Source organism: Nothoprocta perdicaria, unplaced genomic scaffold (assembly GCF_003342845.1).
Source record: "Nothoprocta perdicaria isolate Ctin4 unplaced genomic scaffold, notPer1 scaffold_30, whole genome shotgun sequence".
NCBI lineage: Eukaryota > Metazoa > Chordata > Aves > Tinamiformes > Tinamidae > Nothoprocta > Nothoprocta perdicaria.
The window spans coordinates 4,715,317-4,741,307 of record NW_020455533.1 but is presented as its reverse complement, the minus strand read 5'-3'; the positions used below and the strand labels follow the sequence as shown (position 1 = coordinate 4,741,307).

General features: G+C 40.8%; 1 protein-coding gene across 1 annotated transcript in view; it reads right to left on the bottom strand.

Annotated features, from left to right (window-relative positions):
* BANP (BTG3 associated nuclear protein) overlaps positions 1–25,991 on the bottom strand; it is a 127,218-nt gene that overhangs the window by 63,338 nt on the left and 37,889 nt on the right. The window contains exons 6-8 of the mRNA XM_026042395.1: positions 21,422–21,661; positions 4,322–4,489; positions 1,715–1,734 (exon numbers count right to left, since the gene is read on the bottom strand). Of these exons, the coding sequence (XP_025898180.1) occupies positions 1,715–1,734; positions 4,322–4,489; positions 21,422–21,661 (428 nt within the window). The remainder of the gene's footprint in view (positions 1–1,714; positions 1,735–4,321; positions 4,490–21,421; positions 21,662–25,991) is intronic.

The following is a 25,991-nucleotide window of genomic DNA, read 5'->3' as shown; positions in this document are numbered from 1 at the left end:
AAGAGGGGGGAAATACAGCGATTAACGACCATTCACAGAAATAAAACTCTGGACAGTAAATTGTCAGGTTATCTAAACCTGACTCGGGCGGTGCTAAGTGCCTCCCATCTCACACAGGCAGATCTGCGTGTGTGACATTTGGCATCAGCTGAGCACTTCAGCCCACATCTACATAGAAATCCCAAAGCCAGAGAGCTTATTAATAGTTCCAACATGGAAAACTGTGATAACAGCCTTAATGATCTTAAGAGAAATTAAAAGAAAGGGAGAGAAGACACTCTTCAGCTAATCCTCCTCCCCAAAATCTCATTTCCTTCTGCCTTCCCCCCACAGACCACGAAAGGCTTTTAAAAGAATATCTCACTAACGCATCGTGGCAGCCACGTGTACAGCTGCTGTCAGGAAAATGAGGGAGCAAACACACACGTTGTGGACTGAAGCACTGGCTCCAGGCCAAAAAAACCAGCAACAGCTTCAAATCCAAGAGCCGGATAACGGTAGGGAACAACCTCGTCTGCCACCTAGCAGCCCTCTACAGCAGCCCATCAATCCGGGGCTGCTGGAAGGCTGCACAGTCAATTAAACCTGGGATAATCCTAACGAGCATCCTTGCGAGGGAAGAGCAGAGATGAGGCGCTCGTTGATATTTTTCTACCAGCTTCCTTAGATGTTTAGTCTGGAGACAGGTTCCTCTTGACAACCTCCTAACACTTAAACAGCATCACACAGTTACACTGGCAGCAAAGGCCAACTTAGGGGCTCAGCTCAGCCCTGTGCTTTCTGCATAGCMAATTTCTCCTTAGAATAAGCAGGACAGAGAAGAAATGCATTATCACTTTTAAAAACCTGATGCGAGTCCAAGCCACTGACTACATACCTTTTTGTGGAAAAGCAGAAAATGCCTAAAAGTTTTACATGCCCATTAAGTATGCAAGAGTGAAGCTCAAGTRTCGCAACCTCAAGAAACCCTCTTTAGAAAAAAATATTCCAAATGTATTTGTTAATTACACGTGCCACAACTCGATGCTCATAAAAATCGCAGGTCAGAGAACAGAGGAGAATGGAAGGGACCTGTGGCAACCGCACAGGGTGCTCACGATGACTTCCAGTCGGATTTAGAGCATCCCCAGGGATGGAGACAGCTCCACCTCTCTGCGCCAGTGTTTGACCACAGAGGCTCTTTTAGGATTAACAACAAAATTGTTTTACATGATACACAGGGATGTCTGATAACCTTCACTGTCAAACAAAAATTACAAGCTCTTCTAGAGGACTTTTTACACACCAACATCCAAACAAATATTCTGCAAAATATAAATGATATTGCGAAGTTTGAAGAAAGTGCCGGTATATTTTTGATTTGAAAAAAAAAATTATACATATATATAAAGATAAAACTGAAAACTACCTTACTATTAATCAGCCCCTAGAGATAACTGATGAAAAATATCACTTTATGGCAATCAACAGCAAACACAAAACTCCTCTGGATTTGAGCCTTTTTCCCATTGCACCCATCAGTCCTAATTTTCTATATGAAATAATAGGACCCCTTATGAGTTCAGAAGAGGAAAAACTACTCTGGAAACAGTTAATACCAGGAACCCAACAGGTACATTGCTGATGTGGTGCAACATGTCAGGCAATGGGCTTCCAGGCTTCTCCTGCATTGATTTAGAGGAGGTAGAAGCTAAACGCAACAGCTGGGACAAACAACAGTGGAAAAGACAGGTTCTCAAGTAGCCGAATTCCAGACCATTGAAGCCTCACCTTAAGTTGCCCCCTGAAACAAACGCTACCATAAAAACTGTCTGGGTTCATATGCAACGCTTTAAAAAGCCATATTTGACAGCTATGTTGTCATAGCTGTGAAATACAGACCTCCTTCACTTCAGAGCTGTGAAATATTACTTCTTCCTGCTAGCTGGCAGCAGCAGTTTTGTTAGATCCACTACGCAGCAGATATAATAAGTAACAGATGCCTGTGAATTATGATGCTGTAATTCCATTGAGGGGTCCCAGGGATGTCAAACCACAAAAGCAAAGTCTGAGCCGTTCATGAGGTTACCTGAACTTAAGGATGGAATTACAGCCCTGTCATGAAAAAGYTGCCTTTTAAACAACGCTTGAATCCACATTTTTTCCCTTATATGTTTACTTCTTTCTTTTTCCTATACAGTCAACCAGCTCCCATCTACTCTCCTATGCTTCTCAAACCTCCTCCTCTTTCTTCAGGTGTTGCAGRGGAAGTTAAATATCACCCACGGCTGCTTCTGGAATGCAAGCAAGATTTTTTTAGAAAAACACCTAATTCTGAAGTGGTGGGGTTTTTTTTTGTTTGCTTTACAACATTTTACCATTCCTAGGAATGACTCCAGTGGTGAATTCCATCACCTTTAAGCCCTCTCAGAAAACGATGCGAGTAACATGCCAAATAAGAGCAACATTTTAAAGAAAATTAACAACAACTATGAACCATGGGATATTTTCACCTACCCACAGGCAGCTACTAATGCTGTTAGTGACACTCTATTTTGTGCTGTGCGCAATGACGTGCCAAATTGCCTCGGCCAACTTTTATCACATCCAGGGCTAAAGACACCTTTAGAAGCAGCTGCATCGAACTCCTCTCTCCCTGAGGCAGCCTGGACCTTGCTGGGAAAGGCAAGCAGCATAAACGCTCCCTGGTAAGTCCAAAAGGTTGATGGAGCAAAGGGGCCAGCTGAGCTCCAGCTGAATGAGTTAAGGTTGGGCTCAGAGCCTGCGAAACTCAAGCTGGCTCTTGCAGAAGTGTCTCTGCCCCACGCTGATCCCCCCCGTGCACAGAACAGGCTGCTGAAAGGCCCACGAGTCAGCGGGGGTGTCTTTGCCCCTATGCAACAATTATGTACAAATAAGGTAAGTGGAGATGGGCTCAAATTACAATGAAACAGAAATTGGAATTATCAGCTAAAATAACAATAAGAAAGTCCATTGCCTTATGGCCTCCTGCAGACAAGAATGCACTGAACCTGAATCTGTGCTTTCTGTCTCTTGGTCTCCCCATTTCTCCAAACCAGGAGATAAAAGATATGAGTTTAGCTTAATGAACACAAAATTGTAATATCTACCTATTACTGTATTTTTATTCTAAAATGCTGATTGCTAAGGGATTGAATCACTATATATGGCTTATGGTTATCATTATGTTGATTAGTTGTTTTAATTTGAGAATTTTGGATATGATTCCCAGTTCCAGCACATAAAACTTTCCATTGAAAGCAGATTTTGGCATTCCTTGCATGAGATACAGTGGTTAGTGTTAACATGCAACCAAAAATTTTATGCAGGCAAATAAACTTACTTCCTCTTCTTGGGGCTAACTTCCAAAACACTGTTTTTAATATATGATGTACAAATATCCCATAACGCTGCTTTATATTAAAAGCAAGAGCCAGAAGTGTCGTATGAGAACACTTCTTAGGTCAATATTTTTCATTTGTTATTGTTATTCGTGTCTATATACCTATATGGAAATACAGAATCACCTACAACAATTTTTAGGCCGCGTGCCTTTCTTTAGGGGAAAATATCTTGTGAAGAAAATGCAGCATGTCCTGTTGAGCGGTGTGAAAAGGATTTATTCCCTTGACTCTTGACGTTCAGGTGTGGACAGCACTTGATGCTGCACATCAGTATTGCCTGCTCAAAAAATGCAGCGTGGTTCAAAAAAAAAAAACAGACCAGCAAGAAGCTCCATTTGCCAGATTGTTTCACTTGGAAATCATCTCAGTGAAGCAGGGAGTACTAATGAACAGAGCCAGTCTCCGTCACGCACTGAAATGGACTTTCATGCACTTTCATTCCTGAAGAAGTCTATATTTTACTGTCGTTGTAGTCTCCCTTCTCACATTGCTCCTTATGGAAATAGGGGCTGATGTCACTTGGACGAACGCTGCAGTGACACCTCAAGATGCACCACAGACATATACCCACAGGATAAGAGAGAGAGAGAGAGAGAGAGAGAGAGAGAGAGAGAGAGAGAGAGAGAGAGAGAGAGAGAGAGAGAGAGAGAGAGAGACACTTTTCCCAATAATAAATTTTACATCAAAAAGAGCTGTAGTGCTGTAAAAATGTTTTAAAAAAATCAACTGAAAGAAACAATAACTCCATTTCCATTCCTTTTTCATAAGGATAGTAAAATGTGTAGGTCCTACATGCACCTGTTGTAAGAATAGTTCAAAAGCAAAGCTACTTTCAGGTATATTAAAAACAAATTGCATTATTACTGTAAGTTTCCATTTCTCTGRTTTGCCTTTTGTTGTCGTGTTTCTATCTTTACCTGAACCACTGTAAGATGATGATGAAGGTGTTCGCCTTGAAAAGCTTTTCACTGCAAGACTCTGGCCTCGCTGCTTCCGTCTCCAGGCTGTTCGGCATTTGGAGTCTATGCTCTGCTTGATACGATACCAGTCAGACTCTGTGATGCCAAATTTATAAAATAGGTGACCTGTAATTAGAAAGAAGCACAAATGGATAGAACCCAGAAAAAAAAAAATCTGCATTCTCATGACAACACATAAACAGCCCACGCTGATAGGCGCTCAAAGAGAACAAATTAACTGAAAACTTTAGGGCTTCCCCTCATGCCAAAACACCCTAAAGGAATATAATGAAATYAAGAAAATGCCAAAGCTACATAGTGGTGTGGTTTTACAAGCTGTTAGTAGAACTAAGTAATTGTATATACGCACAAACCAGCTGTGCCTTTAAAAATGCCACCAGTCTGTGAAATTGCTCGATCTACGCTTCTATCCATGACAATTGCACCATTTCAATCAAGAGGTGCAATTCTGAAAAACGGGGGGATTTCATTCCCCYGTGAAAACTCGATGAAGCTGCCATTACCACCAGCAGTGCCACAACACGCTCAAGGCTGTTGAGTAGGAAGCTAGGCTGAAGCTCCATATAAAATGGACAAACTCCTTTAAAGTTCACTCGAAGATTCATCAAAATCCAATAAAAAGGCAGTACAACATTCAAATCTAAAAACGTTACYGCTAGCACTAAGTGAAGTCATCTGAGTCACATTCTGCACTTCTCAACACTGCTATTTGAACAGTTTGTGCTGAATCGCCAAACTGATTATATAAAACCAACGYGGACTTGCGAGTTGAACTGCTCGAGCACTTTGCAGTAGCCCTTACACACAGAGTCCTSCTGCCAACTCCAACCGGGTTCGTTATCACGTGCAACCTCTGCAATCAAAGCAGAGCCYTGGCCACACAAGAAACAGAGCAATCCAAAGTCTCTCTCAGGTATAAGGGAGGAAAGAAGAATGAGAAAAATACYGATTTCAACATCTGAAAACGTAATTAAAACTTGGGAAGGGAACGTGTTGTGCATTGTCAGCTTTCTTACACTGTTGCAGAYTCCTAGCATTTTACTATAAGCCTTGCCTACAGTAGTTTATATTTTGCTTCAAGTATCAAAAGTTGAGGGAATTTGATTATATGTTTAGAATATATCAGGAGGAATAAATATCTTCATCAGAGCAGGAATAAATGCTTGGAAAATAAATGAAAAGATTCAGAAACCTTGAAGAAAAATAGAACTATCATAACATTTATTACTGTTTAAAACTTCAGGATTTTAAAACTTTCCAGAATTATTTAGATGCACAGTAGGGCAGTTAGAAATCAATCTACAGTTGTAATATCCCTGTCTACCCACTTGGCCCTCAGTTGCCAGCTCTTCTCATACCTCCATGGATAAAATCATCTCTCAGCCTACCGCGTTTACCATCTTACTCTCCAGCAGGCTCCTGACAAAGTACTTAAACACATGCTTAAATTGCTTGATAATCCTATGGAGGGGATAAGGTCTGTTCCTGTATATTAAGACCATTGATTTGAAGCCCAGAGAAGCAAAATTCTAGCTTTGCAGAAAGCGAGTTTGTTTGCTCCTTTGTATTACAAATGAGTTGACAGTCCTCAGAAGCTGCAACCCACACGTTACTGTGTGAAACACAATCGCACGGAGTTCTGTATCTCTCAAGTTATCATCACTTCTAACAACACATCTTTTCACTGATGCTCTGTTTTATTGCACCTTTGTTCAAAGGGCARTTTGAAATAAAGCAGGGAGCATTTTGAGAGAAAGACCTGGCATCAAAAAGTCAATTCTGAAGCACCATAAAGGCTCAAGATTTCTCACTGGCAAGTGACAGGGAGCATGTTCCTGAGACTGCTTTACAGCCCCTGTATGATCATTCTCAAAAGGGGGTGAGGGTAGGAAGAAAACTGAAATTATCTGCCGCTGTGTAACAGTTTCCATAGGTGTCAGCAAATTGAAAGCACATGCTGTACTGAAAATACTCAGGCCACACCTCCAAATGTAATCTTTTGCTTTAAAAAATAATATGCAATATACAGATAAATGGGTTCGTAAGTGTTTGCAGTAATGTCCAATGCAAACACTTGTGTTTCTATTCTTCATACGACTTGGGCTGTCAGCTTGTACACAGGACTTGTGCAGTTCTACATAAAACGGTCGTATGCTTTGTGGTTATCTTGAACAAATTTCACGTCCATATTTCATTCATAAATACATTTTAATGATTTTCATGTTGTGTGCTGATCACTAAGGAAAGTGACGAAATTAGTTGCAGATTCCAGAAACGTCTTGCAGAAACAATTCTAAATGTTACRCTGTAATGCACGGGCTATTCCAGGTTGCTGCCTGATTCAAACAGAAATCAAAGGCAACTGAAGCTGTTTGGGATAATGTAGCCTCGGGGGCAGTGAGGGCAGGAACATGAGGAAGACGGTAGAGGCCACAGCTACAACCTCAGATGCCCAAGATCTGAGTGAGATGCTCTAGTGAGAAAAGACGCCCTCTTTTAAAAAAACTTACAAAACTTACCTTCCAACCAATGATAAGGAATGTTGCAGCAATTACCACACGTGAACACAGTCCTTTGACCACCAAAGAAAATCTGATGTGAACTAATTACACTGGAGTATTTCTCAAGTGCACATAAAAATTCTCAGAAGAAATTCACTATAGCAACATTAGAGATAGAGTTTACATGTGATGCAGAGATACACATTGAAAATGTCTACAAGCAATATCAGAAAATCGAAGCGTTGACTTTCTGCTCATTACCAATAGCTGCTCACAGGCAAGAGAGCTTTTAGCTAAATTTAGGTCATGTTGCAAGTGAGACTTTGAACTTGGGAAAGTCCACAGTAAAAAAGACAGAAATGCTTCAGCATGAACAGATTCAACTTCTTACAGAACATTTTCCAGTCAAAAGCAGCACGAAATATTATAATGTATAAGCCACACCGTATCTCGGAGCCACGCAACAGCCCTGTTAAATACACATTAAAATATATCCAGCAAYATAATTCAGCCCTTTGGCAAAAGGACAAAGTATTTTGGAAGATCAATGCATTTACACAACAACAGTGAAGTAAAGAATTCAGATCATCTAAGGATGGCTAAAGGAGTTTGTAGAAAATCTCTTTATCTAGGGCAACAGTTGGTTGCTGGTAATACTCAAAACAAAGGATGTGCTTGTTTTTAAACCTTAAGGGTCCAACATCTGCTTTCTTTAGGAACCTCACTTCCTAAACAAGTCCTTTATGAAAAAAATACACCAGAGAAATGAAAAAGCTCAGTTATTTAATAAATTGCAAGAGCTTGAGTGATTTCCACAAACCAGACAAATACCAGAGACAGAGATGTCTGCAAGAGGAATTCCTAGAGAGACCGAGTATCCTGGAGTGCACACAGAGGATATCACTGATCCTTGCTTTGCATCCACTTTTCGCAGCAAAGTGCAAGAATCAAGAGTCCAATCTTATCAAGCAATAGCTTGGAAGAAGGCACTCGTGCATCTGGAAAATTAAACAAATCATCTTTAACAGCCAACAGGTGTCTCTTACTAAGTATATTAGAAACGCAGTGCTAGTTCTGGCTAACTTTTTGCCAGAGTTCATCTAAAACTAAGCTGAACGATGACACAATAAAGTCTTGAATACTTCTTGTGCATCTTCTTTTCATGGTTCAAAGAAAACAACTGAGCTTGGAAAGACAGAGATGGTCTGGTACAAATGCATAGTTCATCAACAAAGACATCTGAAATGACTATATACTCCCAAACTCTTGGGACATTTAATGCACGATATAGGGAAGAAGATCTTTTGCTTTTTAAAAACAGAGTTAACAAAAAAAGTCCATGAAAATAATATTCACAGGAAAGAAATCCTTTCTTTCGTTAAAGGTCAGAAGTCAGTCAGCAGACACAGCAATCCACCAAAAACACAAAGCTGTAAAGAAATCTATCAAAGAACAGGGGAGGCTGAAAAAACTTACGTAGTTACAAAACTAAACATGAAATATYCTGTCTTGCTTTGGCTTTCAAAATCAGCCTCCTTCAAAAGAAAAAAAGAATCGTAATATTGGTATTAAAGTGACTTAGATTACTGGTAGATTGTGTTGCTTCCCTTTCACTGTGAATCCGTGAATGCATATCTTTATCTTTAGATATCTCTAGATATTTAAAGTAATCTTTAGATATTTAGGTATCTTTAGAAAAACAAAAGGTAAATCATCATTATTTGCGTGAACTTGGCAGAGCTCCCTTGGCTGCCTTTTATTCGTACATGGCACTGACTTTATTATCATTACGCTTTAAAAGATTAGAAAATGTTACCCCAGAGAATTCAATGGACACATATAAAATATGTATGTATTTAGACTGACATAGAACACAGATTTCGTTAAGTGATCTATTGTCAAATTCAACATTATTTTTAAGTTTAGAGGAAACAGCAGAAGGACACACATTGCAAACTCAGAATCTATACAGAACGGAATCTATACAGTTTTTTTTTAAACTCACAAGAAAATGACAGATACTATGCAAAAAACAAGAGCTTCGGATTTTGCCTGCACAGAATCACGAAGAGGGGTGATTATTTGGTGTTTTGGCTAACAGGACACATTTTTTTACAGAAGGGTCATACATGTGGAGTTTTTTTTCCCCTTAAACTAATAACGTATGACAACAAAATCTGCTGCACTCAATATCTGAACTACGCAGAAAAAAAATTAGGCACCTCTGAAGTTGATTTCTTGCCTTCAGGCTTCAGTTCCTCAAATGCAATTACACTCATGCGCGGCCCATATTGAAGCAATTTTAGAAAGCATAACTGTTTACTCGTCGTTTTGGGGGGGATACATTCCTGGTACATGGGCTGGGGGGCCGGTTCCCCCCGAGGAAGCAGCAGGGAGGCGGCAGCTGCCTCACCAGGCACTTGCTGAGGTAGCGGTGGCCGCCTCACCAGGAGCTCGCTGAGATGGCGGCAGCCGCTCGCTGAGGTGACGGCAGCCGCCTCGCTGGCCCTCATCACTGAGATGACGGCAGTGGCCGCCTCACCAGGCGCTTGCTGAGGTGACGGCGGCAGCCACCTCACTGAGGTGACAGCAGCGGCCGCCTCGCTGGGCGCTTGCTGAGGTGACGGCAGCGGCCGCCTCGCTGGCCCCTCGCTGAGGTGATGGCAGCGGCCGCCTCGCTGGCCCCTCGCTGAGGTGACGGCAGCGGCCGCCTCGCTGGCCCCTCGCTGAGGTGACGGCGGCGGCCGCCTCGCTGGCCCCTCGCTGAGGTGACGGCGGCGGCCGCCTCGCTGGCCCCTCGCTGAGGTGACGGCGCTTCCAGCGTCACATGTGGTGCGTGGCGGCCGACAGGCACTTTCCGAAACGCTCCTTCACAAGCAAAACGGCGGCCAAGAAGAGACGGGGGGAAGAAGGAGGGGAAATAGAGCTACCAAACCTTGTCGCTGCGCGCATTTTATTGCTGCACGAACTGTTCCTCTGCTTAACTATTTCACCTATAGGTCGCTAGGACATTATAGAGCGCAGCGAGGCAACTCTGCTCAGGGGACACCTACGCACAGCCTCCAACACCCTGATATCCTGTTCTGCTCTCTGTAGCTGAAGCAGGACTTACTAAACCTGTGTCAGCAACCACAACAATTTACACGCTAGCACAGGAAAAAAAAAATACATATATGAATGCTCGAGAAATTTGCTCTTTTTCAAGAAAATGCTAATTGGGAACTTCACAAGAAACGCAGGGTTTTCCTGGGGACGGAAGGCACTGCTTAAGAGAATCCTGCTAATAACATTCCATGGAAAATGGATTATTTTCTGCAACTCTTGARTTGACATATAATAATATATAAATCTTAAAATTACATGTTAATGAATTCCCYTCTGTTTTACCGGACAATGAGACCTCAGCTGCAACTAGAGAACAAATGAGAAGCCTTATTTTAAGGCAACTTTATGAAAAACCCAGAATTGCTAATTTTACAACAACTGATTCACAATTATTTCTCTAACAAGAAAGAGAGGAAGGAAATTTGGAAATAAATTTACAAATATTATTAAGGATAATCCAGTAACATAGATCTTATAGTCACCCCTAGAACATCTGCTCCGAACTCCACTACTACTATATAATCCCTCATGTTCATCCATGGGACGGGTTCAGRTAGAATCCTATTACTCATCGCTTGCCTTTTATCATGAAAATCTCCTTTCTAATATACACGGAAACAGCATTAAAAACTCAAAAAAAAAAAAAGAGTTTTCTCAGTTTGCAAAACCAATTCAAGTTAAATTAATTTCTTATTAAGTATCTGGCTGGTAAGAACACTTTCTGGGATCAAAAGGGTGCATTTTAATGTACCAGCATTAAAAAAGCGAGATCAAATAYTAAATTACAATCTATTTACAAAAAGTTAATGGCAATGCTATGTAACAAGAACACAAAATCATTTGGAAGATCAGACACAAAAATTTTTCTGAATAATGACAAATTATGYTATTATAACAAGAGGAGATTTGAGAAATCAATTTTCTTTAAAAATCTACCAAACAGCACAGAAAGCGTTTGCACATATAATCATTTCTCAGCTGAAAGACTAAGTGACAGTGAATTATTCACCATTTCATCCGTTACAGTTTTGTCAATCTGAAGCTGCAAATCCTACAGTTTGCTGCAAGCAGAAGGCTGTAACCCCATTTTTCTGCTGCTATAGCATTTCTCTGAAGCACAGCAGATCGCTGCAAGATACTATTGAAGTGATTGGTACAATTCTTTCCTCTCCAGGATAAATACATAGCATTAAACACAGGCATAATAACAAAAAAAGTTATGAAAAATCAAGAAAACACCAAAGTCATCAGCTTTCCCTTTCTCTGTTCTTGCCCTCTATAAAAACACAGATAGGATGGCTTATATTTTAAAGATTTTAAAACCTTTTGAAACAAAACTCTCACATTAGAAAAGGAAACACCTTCTTGATACTTATCTGCAGATCTGACTCAAGATTTCATGTTGGCAAGGTAAAAGGTCCCTCAAAAGAGCAAGATGCTCACACAGTCTCATTAATATATTACAGCAGCCAGAAACAGCAGTCAAAAGGAAAAAACTAGTTAAGCATAAAAATTATCTACTAGTTTTTAYATCTTAGAATTCTTGTATTTTTGTGTTTATTAATTAAAATGTAATTTGTTAAAATATTTATTATTTTATTAATGCTTATTTAGCATATTTGCCAAAATGAAACGTAGAAGTAGTAGAAACCTGAAATTAAAATTTGCTATTAACACTCTTGATTTACACTTAAAAGGACCCATGTAGGTTTACAATACRCTATCAGGAGTCTCAAAAAAAAATTAAATATCATTTAATTAATTAATACCATATCTCCAAAGTCCCCCAAATGCATCTCTGTCTGAAACAGAAGAGCTCTCCCATTCGGGCACACTTTACCACTGTGCTTGAAAACCAGCTGGTCTATTTTCATTAATTTAATCAAGGRTAGAAGGGTCTTGCCGCCTTCTTGGGGAGTCACTAAGCATGCAAATAATGCCATCTAGCGGAGTGTCAAATTTAGGATGCTGGCAAGAAATGACAGCATTTTTATCCGCGTATGTGTATGTTTGCTCAATCCCTGCTGCAGGATGTGCCAAGTGCTACAAAAGGTTAGCAGGACTGTAAAACTCCAGATAGGCTGTGAATTATCAGTAGAAGAATTAACCACCGGGCAAACAGGGTATTTTTGATGTTCATGGTCGCACTCTTTGAGCACAGCGATTTCCATGTGCTTTACAGCAGCAGCTTTAAACCATTCCCCTAGGGATCTTTCGATAGCATTCCCCCACGATGGCAGAATACCAACAGCTGCATATATGTAACCACTATATAATTATCGAGACCATGAAGTGTTTCAAACTCATTAAACAAGTCAATCAACCCACAAGAAAATAATTCCAAACCAAGCCCAAGCTTTCATAATCTGGGAAGACACTTAGGAACTTGATGTTTCCTCCTACAGCCTTGCTACTGCTCCCAGTTCACATGAAAAGCCACCCCTCTAGCATGGCAATGGATAAATAGCAATTTACTTCTGAGAGGTTTTTCCCCCCATTTTTAAGAGGTAATTCATTCCTTGCTCTGAAAAATATCTTGTAAATCAAAAAAGGCACACAAAGCAGAAGCAGCTATCTCCAAAAAAGACAGAGCTATATTTCATTACCTCCTGATATATACATATACATATATAAAAATCATTAAGTATTTGGATCCCAGTAAGAGAGCAAAATTGCATACTTTGTGCATGTATAGCTAAACAGCTAGAGGTTGCAATGGCAGCATTCCATATAAACAACACAACGGTTTTCACCCAAAATGGCTTTTCAAAAGACTGGGACCTAGAAGACTCCAACGCTGCAAATTATCTCCTAAATARAAGTTCTAATGCTCCCACTATAACCACTACCATCTTTCTGCATCATCAAGATGCACATGCCGGAGCTGGTACCTTTAATTCTTTAAGTAAGGCTACCTCCTGGGTTTGCACATTAGAAATGTCAGAGCATTCGTTTATGATCTGCCTAGGCACAGGAAGAGCTCATTGCTTCCTTCATCACTCTGGAGGGAGAAACYGTTCCACAGGGTTGATTAGATGTCATCCTCTTTGGAACGAAACGTATCTAAATATATGATGCTTTTATTGCCAAGGGATCGACTTAGCGCTCAAAATCAAAGCCTGATGCTCAAAACAAATGGAATCACCCAAATTGAAACAATAACGCTCGATGGAAAGGCTTCTGCTCTCAAGGAGCTGCTGCCAATAATCACACATCGGGCCCTTTTTGATATCCAGGACTTTGAAGAGCGACACAGTGAGCAGCTCTCCCTGTTTCCCTTTCAGGCAGCAGCACAGTTGGATCTGCCCAAACCTGCAGCGGAGCCGATGGAAAAACGCGGAGCCGCTTTAAAGCCCCCCTTGCCGAGACGTCCCGTTACATAAGTCCTCACCACAGAGGCTCCGCGGCCCATCTGGATGGCAAACACCAGCACACGTGCCGCCAAGAAAAACTCGCTTGTGAATCAACAACGAAAATTTCTCCCCTTCCGAAGGAGCTTGTGGGTTTGGAAGGGCCGGGCATGACAGAAACCTGAACGCTGCGGGAATTTATTTACATTTTACTCACAGTCAGCTTGAGGCATCTCTTTGCTCCGCTTTTTTAACCCTTGCGAAATGAAGAAAAGAAAGTTTAAAGCCAAGGGGGGGAAAAAAAAAAAAAAAACAGTAGGCAATTCTCTGGAATTCCATTTATGAGATTTGGTGAAATCACAACTTTCCTCAAATGGAGCGATGCATTTTCCAGATGGACATACGTTAGCTTTTGCACTGATCAGTCTGTGCTTGGTGGCCAAGCTGCTTCTCCAGCCAGAATGAAAAAGATCAAATGCTTCTTATGACTGTTCAGGCCTTCCAAACCCTACCCCAAAAGCACAGAGGTTATTTAGGATGCTTCTTTCCCAGGGACAGAGTCTGAGCAACGCTGGGTAACCATCAGCTCAGCATCTCTCCACATCAGACCTACAGCGACAACACTGCTCCATCACTGTAGAAACTACCCTGCACACAGTCATAACACTGGAAAGGCTCCACGAACAGAGGAACTGGGCCAAGGAAAACAGCGATTAGAACAACTGATATAAACCGTCTTCCATTTCACTTGTAACTTCATAGCCGGGACAGATTGGCGGTATTGATAAAATCCTTGGACACCACACACAGCACATTAATTACACGCTGTCCAGCACTGCTCTTCCTCACATCAGAGCTTGTGGTTGCTAATAACCCAACCTGTAACGACTTTGGAAATCCACGCAAGACTTTCCTGCAGGTTATCAGAAAAAACAGCACTCATGCGTTTCAAYTCGGTTGTCATACTTGTATCAGTAACTCTCACAAGGAGCACCCCTTTCTTGGAAATTACTCAGCCTGCCTCTTTGGTATTTAGCTGAGCTTATCCACTCCAGGAGCAACATTTAAAATTACTGAAGGAGCTGCTTTTATGTTCACTGATTCCTGGGATGCTGCTGGCTGCTCTCGAGAAGCGAGAACTAGGGCACCTCGGTGCTACTTCAAATTAGTCTGGCTAARGCAGCAAAGGATGCAGGGGATGGAATAATCCTGCTGGAAGAGAAGGTCCAAGTGAGCTAATGCGTTCGGTTTCGTCTTTCTCTAGAGCCTGCAGCTCCGAGATGTTTGACAGCCCATCAGGCTCCATCAGTTTGCATGCAGAGGGGGCTGCTGCTGACAGGCTAAACAGTTGCTCAAGTTCACAAATGGAAAATTCAATTCATTGCTTTTATAATGGAGCAACAACAAGAGAAGTGTAAGAGGAGAGAGAAAACACCCTGCCAATAATTTATTTTATTCCCCCAAATTGTGGCCTTTATTTCAGTTTATGAAACAGTAAGTGGCCAGGAAAATAATTGAAATGTACAGAAGTACCCAGGAAGGAAGAGAAAAACAGCCAACGTTAAATTATAGTGCTTATATGAAGTCAGTAAGCGAGCGCCAGCACTGATGCTATTTATGAGAACTGTGCTGCCGAGATAAACTTAACGGGTTCTCCTATTATCTTCTCACCGAGCCCCAAGAGGGGTTATCACTGCCCTCCATGTGGCAGCTTTTAATTGATTCACAAAGGAGAAGCCATTTGGAAGTGAAGCCAGGCTGCGCGGCTCTCAGGAGGGACGGCACGTTCGCCAAGGCGGCACTGTGGCAACAAAGCCAGGCCTGGAAGMGCTGGGTAAAAACAAACACCCCAAAAACACAGGAAACAAACAGAAAGCCTCTTTGGAAAAGAAAACAGAAATGAGGGGAAAAAAAAAAACACAACAGTTTTTTTTCCTTTCATTTAAAGATATGATCAACTCTTGGATTCATTTGATTTGTCTTGAACCCAACAGTCTGGGGCCAAGCTCTTCTCGGTGGTGGCCAGCAACAGGACATGGGGTAATGGGTATAAATTGAAACACAGAAAGTTCCTTCTCCRTATGAGGAAGAACTTCTTTACTGTGAGGGTGACAGATTCCTGGAACAGGCTCTGCGCAGGGAGGTTGTGGAGTCTCCTCCTCTGGAGATTTTCCAAACCCACCTGGATGCCACCCTGTGCCACGTGCTCTGGATGTCCCTGCTGGAGCAGAGGGTTGGACTCTAGAGGTCCCTGCCAACCTCAACCATTCTGTAACTGTGGCTTCTGCAAATGTTCCTTCCTCTCTACAACAGCTACCATGCTCAAGGGCTCCAGGATGAACCRTAACGCAGCTTCCTGGGCCTGTCAAATAGAGACCATGCACTCGAGAAGATCGAGAGAAGAGGTTTTGAACAGCACACAGCTCAGGAGAACCCCCTTCAACTCCTCAATCCACAACCACAAGCAGGATGTCGGGATTTTGTGCAAGCCACCATCTGCCATGTTCARCCCTCCAAACTATAAAGTCAAGTCTTGTCCTACCTCTTAGCCATGACCTAGCATCCAAGGAGAAACACGYTATGACACCGGATAAAGACTCAGTTCTCAAAGCAACATGCTGAATCAAGTTTCTGCTTCCAAACAGCTACAGTCGATGGTAGTTATTACTAAGAGAAGAAAACACGGGCGAAAAGCCTCTCCAGCTACCACAAGATTAGCTCACTCATGCAGCTATAAACCACACAACTTCTTGTCAGATTACTACGGCTTGAAAGATTTGCTGATGTCCTGTATAATATAGGAGAATCAGAAGCATGTGCTAAACAGCAAATATCAGGGATCTTCAATGGGTCTGAGCCCCTGATCCCCACCACTAACCCAGTCCCCTCTCCTCCAAGAAAACTCCACARTATTCAGAGCACGACTGTCTCTCAATTTGGTGGATCTATCAAAAGGAGTGGATTGAAACTATAATTACCACTAGATTCTCAATTAAGTTAGATTATAATCTAACTTAAACTAAAACAAAATCTATCAATTTCTAGTGCTGAATATACAGCTTCAAATATTAAATAAATAGGGCAAGGGATCAACTAAAAATTTTGACTTTTTCTTCAACTTGTCTGGCACCCTCCTGCTGGAAGCCAAGGTCCAGCTGGACGTCTCCAACTGCTGTAACCAGACTCAGACATCTGCTTCAACTGGGTGCAACAGTGTTTAAACCACTGACAGACTGTCAGGAAGAGCACTAGAATATGCAAAAATTAGACATTCCTGCTACAAAGAGGAAAAGRAGAGACAAGAGGAGTGCAAAGGTAAATGAAGATTAGGAAGGAAAGAAGGGGATAAAAAGCAAAAAAATGGTTATAATGCATAGAACTACATAAATAAAGGCTTTTTACAGAGGAAAATGCAAAAACAACAAAAAGACCAAATATAATTCATATTTATAGTGTAGGTTTTCTGCAAAGTTTTCTACAAAAAGGCAACAGTCTGAAATATCTCATAAAACAGAGCCACTGGTGACAACTTTTAGCTATGTCAGAAATCTTAGAGGCAACGGCTTGTCAACGAGATGCAATTTCCTACCCTTCTTCCACTATTTCRAAGCTTGGAGATGCTTAGGGAACAAAACTGTGGTATATTTGTCATTCCATTTGCTATTAACACAAAAACCTTCAGGAAAAGCACAGGAGGAGCCGAGATGATGGTGAMTTACCACAAGTAGCCCATCTTACATGGCAAGTTCCAAGCTGTTAAGCTGGTCCAAATTGCACGTTTGGGTGATGTGCATGAAGGAGCACATATGCATAGGATGAAGGAGCATATATGCATACATTGATAGACCTGGCACATGTTACAGAATTAAGCAGGAGGCAAACACGCTGCTGATTAAGCCAGCGTGGGTGGTCAGGTTCCCCATCCCAAGCAGAACTGTGTTCACRAATTTTGCAAAGCAGCCCCATGCTCCTCAACTGCCCTCCGAAGGGAGGACAACTGCAACCCACCCTTCTGTCAAGCATCGTATCAAAACTTATTTCAGCTAATCAGGACAGAAAAGATGTTTCCATCTTTAGTGGAAGCAATATTATGACACAACGGAATACTAAGTTTTGATTATTAATTTCCTTCTCTTATTTTAATTGCGTTGAAAAAAAAATCACCTTTCATTTAATAAACTTCCTTCTTTACACAGCATTCTGAATTTTATTTTTTTTTTTCTGGTTATACAAAGAAAGTTATAACTGCTGATGTTCTTATATCACATTTCACCAGGAAAATCTCAACATTTTTTTCTAGGGCTAAAGTAATGAGCTATTTAATGACATATATTGTGCTTAAGTCATTTTGGTTTCTGGTCCAAAAACTCTTCAATAGCACTGCCACCCCACAAGCAAATGTATACCACAAACGAAAACGTATCCCTCCAAATATAAACTTTCATCTCTCTCTTGTGGTAAACCTTATGCAGTATATCAAGAATTTTTAATAAACCCACTTCACTCCATTTTCAATAGCTTCTGCATATTATTTGAAATAATCTCTATTAAATACAGATTTGGTTAGTTTGATTTTCTTTTTTTTCCCTAGAAAAAAAGAAAGAAGGGAATATATTTCCACTGACAAAACCTTAAGAAGAAACATGAAATAAAAGAAAAATAAAATCCACCTTGGCTGGAGCTTTGCTGGCTGCAGTTGGCAAGYGCCAGGCTGATGACATTAGATTCCCACTGGGGTTTAAAGGAACACCCCAGAGCACCAGTGCTCAGAGCAGAAGCAGCCTGGCTGCGAGGACAGCAGCACGAGGCAGGTCCCCAGAGCGCTGCCCTTCCGCAGGGTCTGTGGAACGGGCCATGCCCATGGGGGGCCCACGCCTGGACCCCAAACTTCAGCACAGTGCTCTCTGTAAATGCCATCATGCCACATATAAATGGCAYAGGTTCCAGCTTTAGCATTCAGGCATGTCATTGTGCTCCTTTTCTCATTCTGTATTTTCAAAAACTTGTTCTTTCTACTCAGCTCAGGCACTAGATCTGTGGTCAGGGAGGAATTCCTAGAGCCTTGCATTAAAATTGCCACGAAGGAGGAAGCAGAAGGCATCTCCTTGCTTTTAACACCTATGCTCTGCAATTTTTTTAAGGTTTTAAAAAACACTACAGGATCAACTACAAGAATATCTGCTATTGTTATTATTACTATATGATTATTTCATGTAATAGTCATGTACATTGATGAGACTGATAGATAAAAAGGTCTTGGAAAACAAAACCCCTCATAGTCTCCTTTAAAAATATACACTTAATTGGTTGCAGTAAAATCCCAAGTTTCTGCTTCACTTTTGTAGTGAAACAAAAATTGGGATTATGCAGCAAATGGGCTGGGSCTGCTATTGCCTATTAATTCCCCTGAGAGAGAGGGCAAGTCACTAGAAATGAAAGCTGGTCAATGGGACCCTATTTCCTCAGCTCAGTTCTGCATAAAGAGAGGACAGCAGACTGACTACCAAATATTCACCACAATTTATTCCCTTTAGCTGTTGAATACATTGCCCTAACAGAAGCATAAAAACAAGACATCAGATTCCTTAAACACCAACCAAAATCAGCTCCGTCTGGCTATGTTCCTAAGCCTTAATTGGCATTGCAAATTGACAAYTGCATACAACGTATCTCAGTATAACAAGTTATTCCCATGGTACTGATCCATTGGTGCCCTACATAAGGTGAAAACGTTGTCAGTGCTTTAAGACCAGGATCTCCTGCTACATAATAACCCAGCCACATGAGTAAAGCCTTGCTGTGAAGTTCTTACATTTGCTCTTGATTCCAATCCACGTCGACATTTACATTTCTGCTGCCTCTAGACAGACGCAGAGCAGAGGGCTGTCGACCTGCACCAGCTCCTTGGCTGTTTGGGAAGTTTTTGCCCACCTGCTTTGCGGGGAGACAAGGAGACATTTACACCCAAGGACCCTGCACAAATGTGGCCACCCTCAAACCATGCGCTGAGGAATCCCCTCCCAGGAGCCACAAGATGCTCAAGCCCAGACCCTTCCTCACGAGGGGCTTTGCCTACTGCGTTTGACACCCAGAACACATCTGATTCCTTTTAAATTGGCAAAAATTGCACCTCCAGTGAAGTAAAATCTGTTCGTTACTACAAAATAGCTTTACTATCCAGAAGACTTGGCCACCCTGGCACAGATACAACAGTAGCATCCTGGGCATTCCGGTTATGAACCCACAGGCACCAGGATACTTGACTTCTTCACTGCAGACTGCAAATCTCCTCCACCTCACCTTTAACAAGTCATACACACAAACACAAAATAAAAATCCAAGATCCAAGGCCATATTATTTAGAACATTTCAGCAATACTTGAATGCTTTATTTGCTGATTTTTATTATTTGTTCCATTTTAACCAACCTAATATTTCTTAAGTTAGGTACTTGCTACATTTGGTGTACTTAGAGATACTTTTGGTGACCATCTGCAACAAACTAAAATTAAACCAGTCCATTAGGACTCCTTCATAAATAAAAGCTAACAAAACATCTGCCTGGCAACTGCAGCAACAATACATGCCTTATTCTTACAAAATGCATCCTAACTGCAATTAGGAGACAGTTGAGAACAATTCCTAAATTAAAAGTGTTGCATTCCATGTTTACATGAGCTTAAAAATAAACTCAGAATGCAAACATTAATATAAAATATCCTCCATTAATATTGTTCTGCAAGCCACAGGAGAGAATTTAAGGAAATAATCATGATACAAAAAGCCTGATAGCATTGTCGCTGCTCTGTGTTCCCATTCCATAGGGGCAGACAAGGAAAGCAGGGTGGTTTGCCCTTATTTTCCACAGTCAGACCAAACGTTTCCCCTGGACTATTGCTGTGTATCTCTGCTTACCCCCTGGATCTCCTAACATCACAACTGTCCCCCTCTGCTGCTAGGGCTGTTGGGAACTTGTGAAAGAACGAGCACCAAAAACAACAGAAGTTTTCAGGCCTGATCCTTTTAAAATATGCAGACATCTAAATGCTCTCGCAGGGGATGTATTTATGCCCTGTGGAGCCAACTAGTGTTCAGCAGTCCCATCTAAAATAGTCCCATTTAAAATAGGCAAGGGCTGCAAAGTAGAGGACTTCTCAGAGAGAAAAATAAAAGACTTTTGTTCCACTTGAAACAGGATCAGAACTCACTGCAAGATGTATTTTAGCTTAGCAAACACATTTTTGAGCCTACTTTTAACTTTTCGGATCTCAGAATTAACTTAGTTTGTCATAAGAGAGGCCAGCAAGACATTTGCTTCTCATCAGATTGCAAAGCTTTTTGCAGCTCCTAAGTCAAAAACCTGTAGAGAACACAGTAGTACAAAGGATAGGTAACGAYATGTCTCTCAATTGTAAAGAATTTTTAAAGGCACACTTACATTTTAAGGCAGCATAACATTTCAAAACACAGATATTAGAAAAACAGTAAAGCTTGTGAATTTTAATTCTTCACAGTTATTTACCACAATATATATAAATTTCTACCCACGCAGACCTGCTTCAATTAAACTTATTATCTTTAAAARCTTATTAACAAAACGATGAGAAAGTGAAAGAGAAACTATTCAGGGCGACCTGCACACAAATGTATCTGTATTTATATTTGAATAATGTCACTGTAGGAAGCAGAACAAGCACACCAGGCAACTACTCCYATTTCACAGACAGAGATGGCCTTCACATCAGCAGCTTGGGACCCACTTTCATTTCATTTGGAGAGCAACAACAKCATGCAACCAACAGCATGAGACCCAAAATACAATCAGGTAATTGCAGGGCTTATTATGGTTGGCAAGAGGTGGGTGAAACAGAGTCATGGAGCGAAGAGAGTGTAACAGGAATAAGAGCTCAGTGGCCAGGAAGCTGGAGCACAACTCACCAGCCTATTGGGTAGGGAGAGGGAGAGGGAGAGAAGTTCCTCCTTCCCCATGCAAAAGCTTCCCCACGTCACCTCTAGCTGGTCCCAGCAGCAGACAGCTCTGCCTGATCTGCACAACACACATTCCCAAGATTTATACTCACAGCGAATGCCGTAAATCATGAGAGGATCAAGCTGCTTCTTCCCATGCTTCCCCTGGCCTGAAAGGTTGGAGATGGCCTGGATTTCCCGATGGAAGAGATAATCCAGCAACGTCAACGCCATCTTCTCGGCTGTGCGGCAGTTCGTGCTGATGTGCAGCATGTCAGCGGGGGTGATGGGGCAACGGACCCGCATTTCGGGATTATTTTCATCTCCCAGCCACGTCCCGTTGGGGTAATCCTCTAAAAACAGAGAAYGTGGAAATTCTAATCATGGCACAGAATGAAACAGGCAGGTTCAAGTTATATTCAATATCTCTTAAAATATCATAAGCTCTTCCAATCTTCTTCATAGCCTTCATAGGTATCTTTCTAATTCAGAAAGACTGATAAACTCAAAAAAGTTCTTCTCAAACCTGTATCATTAGTGACCAAACATTACTTCCATTAACAGCTATGTCTGATCCACACAAGGAACTGGAAGATGTCCTTAGCTTAGCCTCTAAAAATGAAGGTCAGCATAGCCCCATAGCTCCTGGTAGAGCTATTATTTCTCCAAACAGTTTTTAACCACATTTTTTTTTCTATTATCATCAGATTAAAATCAATATAATAAGATTATGAAAATTTAAGGAAATTATAATTAATGGTGAGTTGTACCTTATTATAGAAAGTATATCTTTATTATTCATGTCAATCGAAACATAGTCAAAGATCCCARTCAGTATCTTGAATTGCTTCAAGTTTTCTTACAATGAACCTGCAATACATCCTAAGCACATTATTAACCAAAGGAAGAGCCCCAGAGATCATTCACAGAACATTATTTTAATTTCACTGGCTGCCAGAACAATACCTACCCTATAAATATATATATATATAGGTGTACATATATCTATATATCTTACACACATATACGCACACGTGTGCGTGTGTGTGTGTGTGTGTGTGTGTATACATCCCTGGAAGATCTTTAATTTTCCACCAGCTTCTCACTTTGGGAAAAAAATGACTCATTTTAAGATGAGATTTACTAAGGCCTCAATGGAAACTCATCTTTTTTGGCAATATCAGAAGTTTGTGGATTCAAGGCTCACCAGAACCTCAAGCAGAGCTCAGAGGGGAGACCAAGCACAAAGCGAAGGATGCTACACAGGACTTTGGATGAGACTCCCATTCCAGATAAAAYGAAATTTCCAACACAAATCTTTACAAGGCTAATAGCAACTGGACAGAACAATGTTCAGTCTACTATTTCAATGTTGACTGACACAGACCATTTGCATTTGATTCCTCTGTTTGCTCAGCTTTCTGGAGCGAAAGCACAAAGCCTCCTGACTGACGAGTCACTCAGACCTTCCATGCTGGAGTTTTATTGCTTGCTTCACATACCTTCAGAATGGTTTAAAGTATCTATATAAATTTTAAATATATGTCTCTGTAATGGAGCTTTATGCTATCTGCCAAGTCACAAATTCCAGTTTTTCTGACCATTCTGTTTGCACAATTGAATAACAGAGTTCAGATGGATGAGCACTTTTCATATTGAGCAGGACAAGACCTCTGTGTAAGCAGCACCTTTATTTTCAAGTCCTGGCACTGGTTAAGCAGCCTGTGTTTTACTAGGCTGCAAGTCAAAAGCAGGCAATAAAATGTAACATATAAAAGCAAGTCCAACAGTACAGAGCACTTTTCTGACATGACCTCTGGCCTCTGGATAACAGATGCAAGTTTATTGCAACGAATGACAGTCTGCAGAATAGTCCACGCAGTATTGATATAGCATTACCAATACCAGATAACCAACTACAATAATTTGCAAAAAAAAAAAAAATAGAGCTGATATACGTAACAGCTAGTACCTCAAGCTTTATTCTCCTGAAATTTGAACTTCATATACTCTTCTGAATATAATTTTTTTAMATATACATGTGCTTTTCCTAGGCTTTCCTCATACCTTCCCTTCTACCCTGAACTGTGCAATCCTGCACACTAGCTGCTTTCTGCTCGCRGTACCAGCTGCCATCTGCAAAATAAGGTGGTTCAGATTAACTATGACGTGTTTTGAATGCTACTGTTTCTGGTCTCACTGCAAGTCTGGTTAACATTATTGGGGAAAAGAAACATTCTGTTACTAAAGACAAATTGGCTGTTCTATAAAAATTAAGACAGAGCTGGCAGAGCAAAAGATGTCACTGGATAAACGTGCAAGTTTTTCAAAAACAAGTTAGCGAATTTGAATAAATAATTCTCCATCCTATCAAAATTCTACTGCCGTACCAGTTCAAACAATTACTAATAGATACAGAAGTTTATTTGCATTAACGGTTCATCTGTTCTCTTGCCTAATAAATGCTATCAAAGTACATGAACTGAACCAAAGATTTTTTTTCCATTTGCAAAATAATCAGCTTTTCACTGGCACCAAGTCCAGAACATACTGTTTTTACCACATGCAACTGTACTTTTTATTGCTAACAGTCTGGAAAAAGACACTATCTTGCTATTCTGAGCTATGAACACATGTGCCCCCATGAATTTATCTTTTGCTTTTCCCCTCGTTCTAAAAACTGAAATAGAAAACTCCTTCTGCCTCTATATCATTACAAAGAGGCAACATGAAATTCATGRAAAAAAAAGAAAAAAAGGCTGTGTGGAAATCCCAGGGGCTTTTATACATTTCCACTCAAAGGTTTACATCAGTTCTTCAATTCAGTCCAAACTAAACCAGCTTGAATGTGCCATGTTATTTCATTTCCCTACATTAGAGTGCAGTCTTTGAAATGAAATCCTTCCCGTCAAACTGATAGACATCTGGAAATGGTACCAAAACACTGATGGTGATGAGAGACTGGTGGTTTAGACGAGCCCAACATACCATTACTTTAATTTCTTCACTGAAATAATCAGCTTTCCTCTATCCAATTCATCCTCCCCCAATTCATCCTGTAACAGGCACTGTGAAAACAGAACCACCAAAATATTCTCTCCTACTCAAGAAATTATTCAAAGACTCATACATCTGAATAAAATGGACATAGAGGGCGGAGAAGTGATAYAGAACACTCAAAAACATGAAAAATGCCTCAGGATGGTGGGCTGGCTTTAACCAACAGCTGAATAAAACTTTATGGTTTGCTCAATGTTGTACAGCACATGGTCTAGAACATGGTCTAGAAATCAACCTACCATCCCAAATTGAACTAAAGTCAATGCTAAAAATCACAAACTTTTTTTTTCTGCACATAACATCTAAAATTATTTATAAATTTACAAATAAAGATCTAAATCTTAAATTAATGTAAAGGACTTTTTATTTCTCCTCTGGTCTTAGAATAATTCCGTGCATGTTCAAACTGAACTTTTCGTTTAGATTTTACAGGTTTGGGGAGGAGGGTTCTTGGGGTGTTCGTGGTTGTTTTGTTTTTCCTCTTCATTTCTATTGTTTCCTTCCTGCTTATCTTGCACCACGATCTGTTTTTTTAAAACCTGAAGACAGGGTATTTTTAAACAGCGTTTCTCATACTTCCTGTCAAATACACATTAAAAAGTATAAGAATAATTTTTTAAAAGTTACACTCAGTTGCACTTCAGTCTAAACATACACCTGTTCTGCACAGTAGCTCTGATCTTTCTTTCATTAATTTGCCTCCTCACCCTTTTGACCCAAAATCCTACCTGAAAACAGTTCAACTGTGCCTGAGTGCTATGAGAAAAAGTAATCCCTTGCATTTCTTTATGCCAAATACTCTTAACACCATACAGGGGCTCTTGATCATTTCTCCTTCCAGTGCTGAAGTCGTGACATTTTTATCTGATTTGCTCTCTGCACTCAGGAGCTCATTTCAATGACAATCTAAATTTCTAGTTCCTCCTCACTGTTTTTTTTTCTTCCGAGATCAAAAAATTTGCCTTTATCTCCGTTTCAGTAAATCCAGAACTAGTTTGCTTTTCACTGCTGTTTCYAAATCTTTTCCCCCTGTAATAAGTTCATTTCTTTTATCTCCCAGCACAGCTGACCGCTCCTCTGTGACCAGAGAACATAATGGTCTCAGYGAGGAGAAGGGACCTGCGGCTGCTCCACAAACACCCATTTCTATGGAAACTGCAGGAGCTGTAAGCTTAGTATCAGGAAAGTCTGTGTCCAGAGAACAAAACACAAGAGGCACTGCAGCCTTCTGGATGCACATGTGTGTTTTCCCACCTAGGACCCTCTCCCTTGGGGACCTTAGATGGGACCRTCTCCCTTAGATGAGTACTAAGGCTAGAAGCAAAGCTGGGAGCCAGCCTAGGTGCTGTCACTAATTCCCTTAAAGCCCTGAAAAATAAAATGAAACACCTGCCTGCACCACCACTTGAATTAACTTGTACCATTAGCCAGAGCAGTGGTGTTTATTTTACAAATAATGTTGGGTGCAGATCTGGCATCTGCAGTAAAGGAAATGACTGGTAGCAGCAGTACAAAGACGTAAAGTTGAATTAACCTTATGAAAATAAGCCAATTCCTAACCTACAAAAATAAACCTCTGCTTCTAAAGATATTAAATAATGTTTTGGCTGATATATAGGAGAT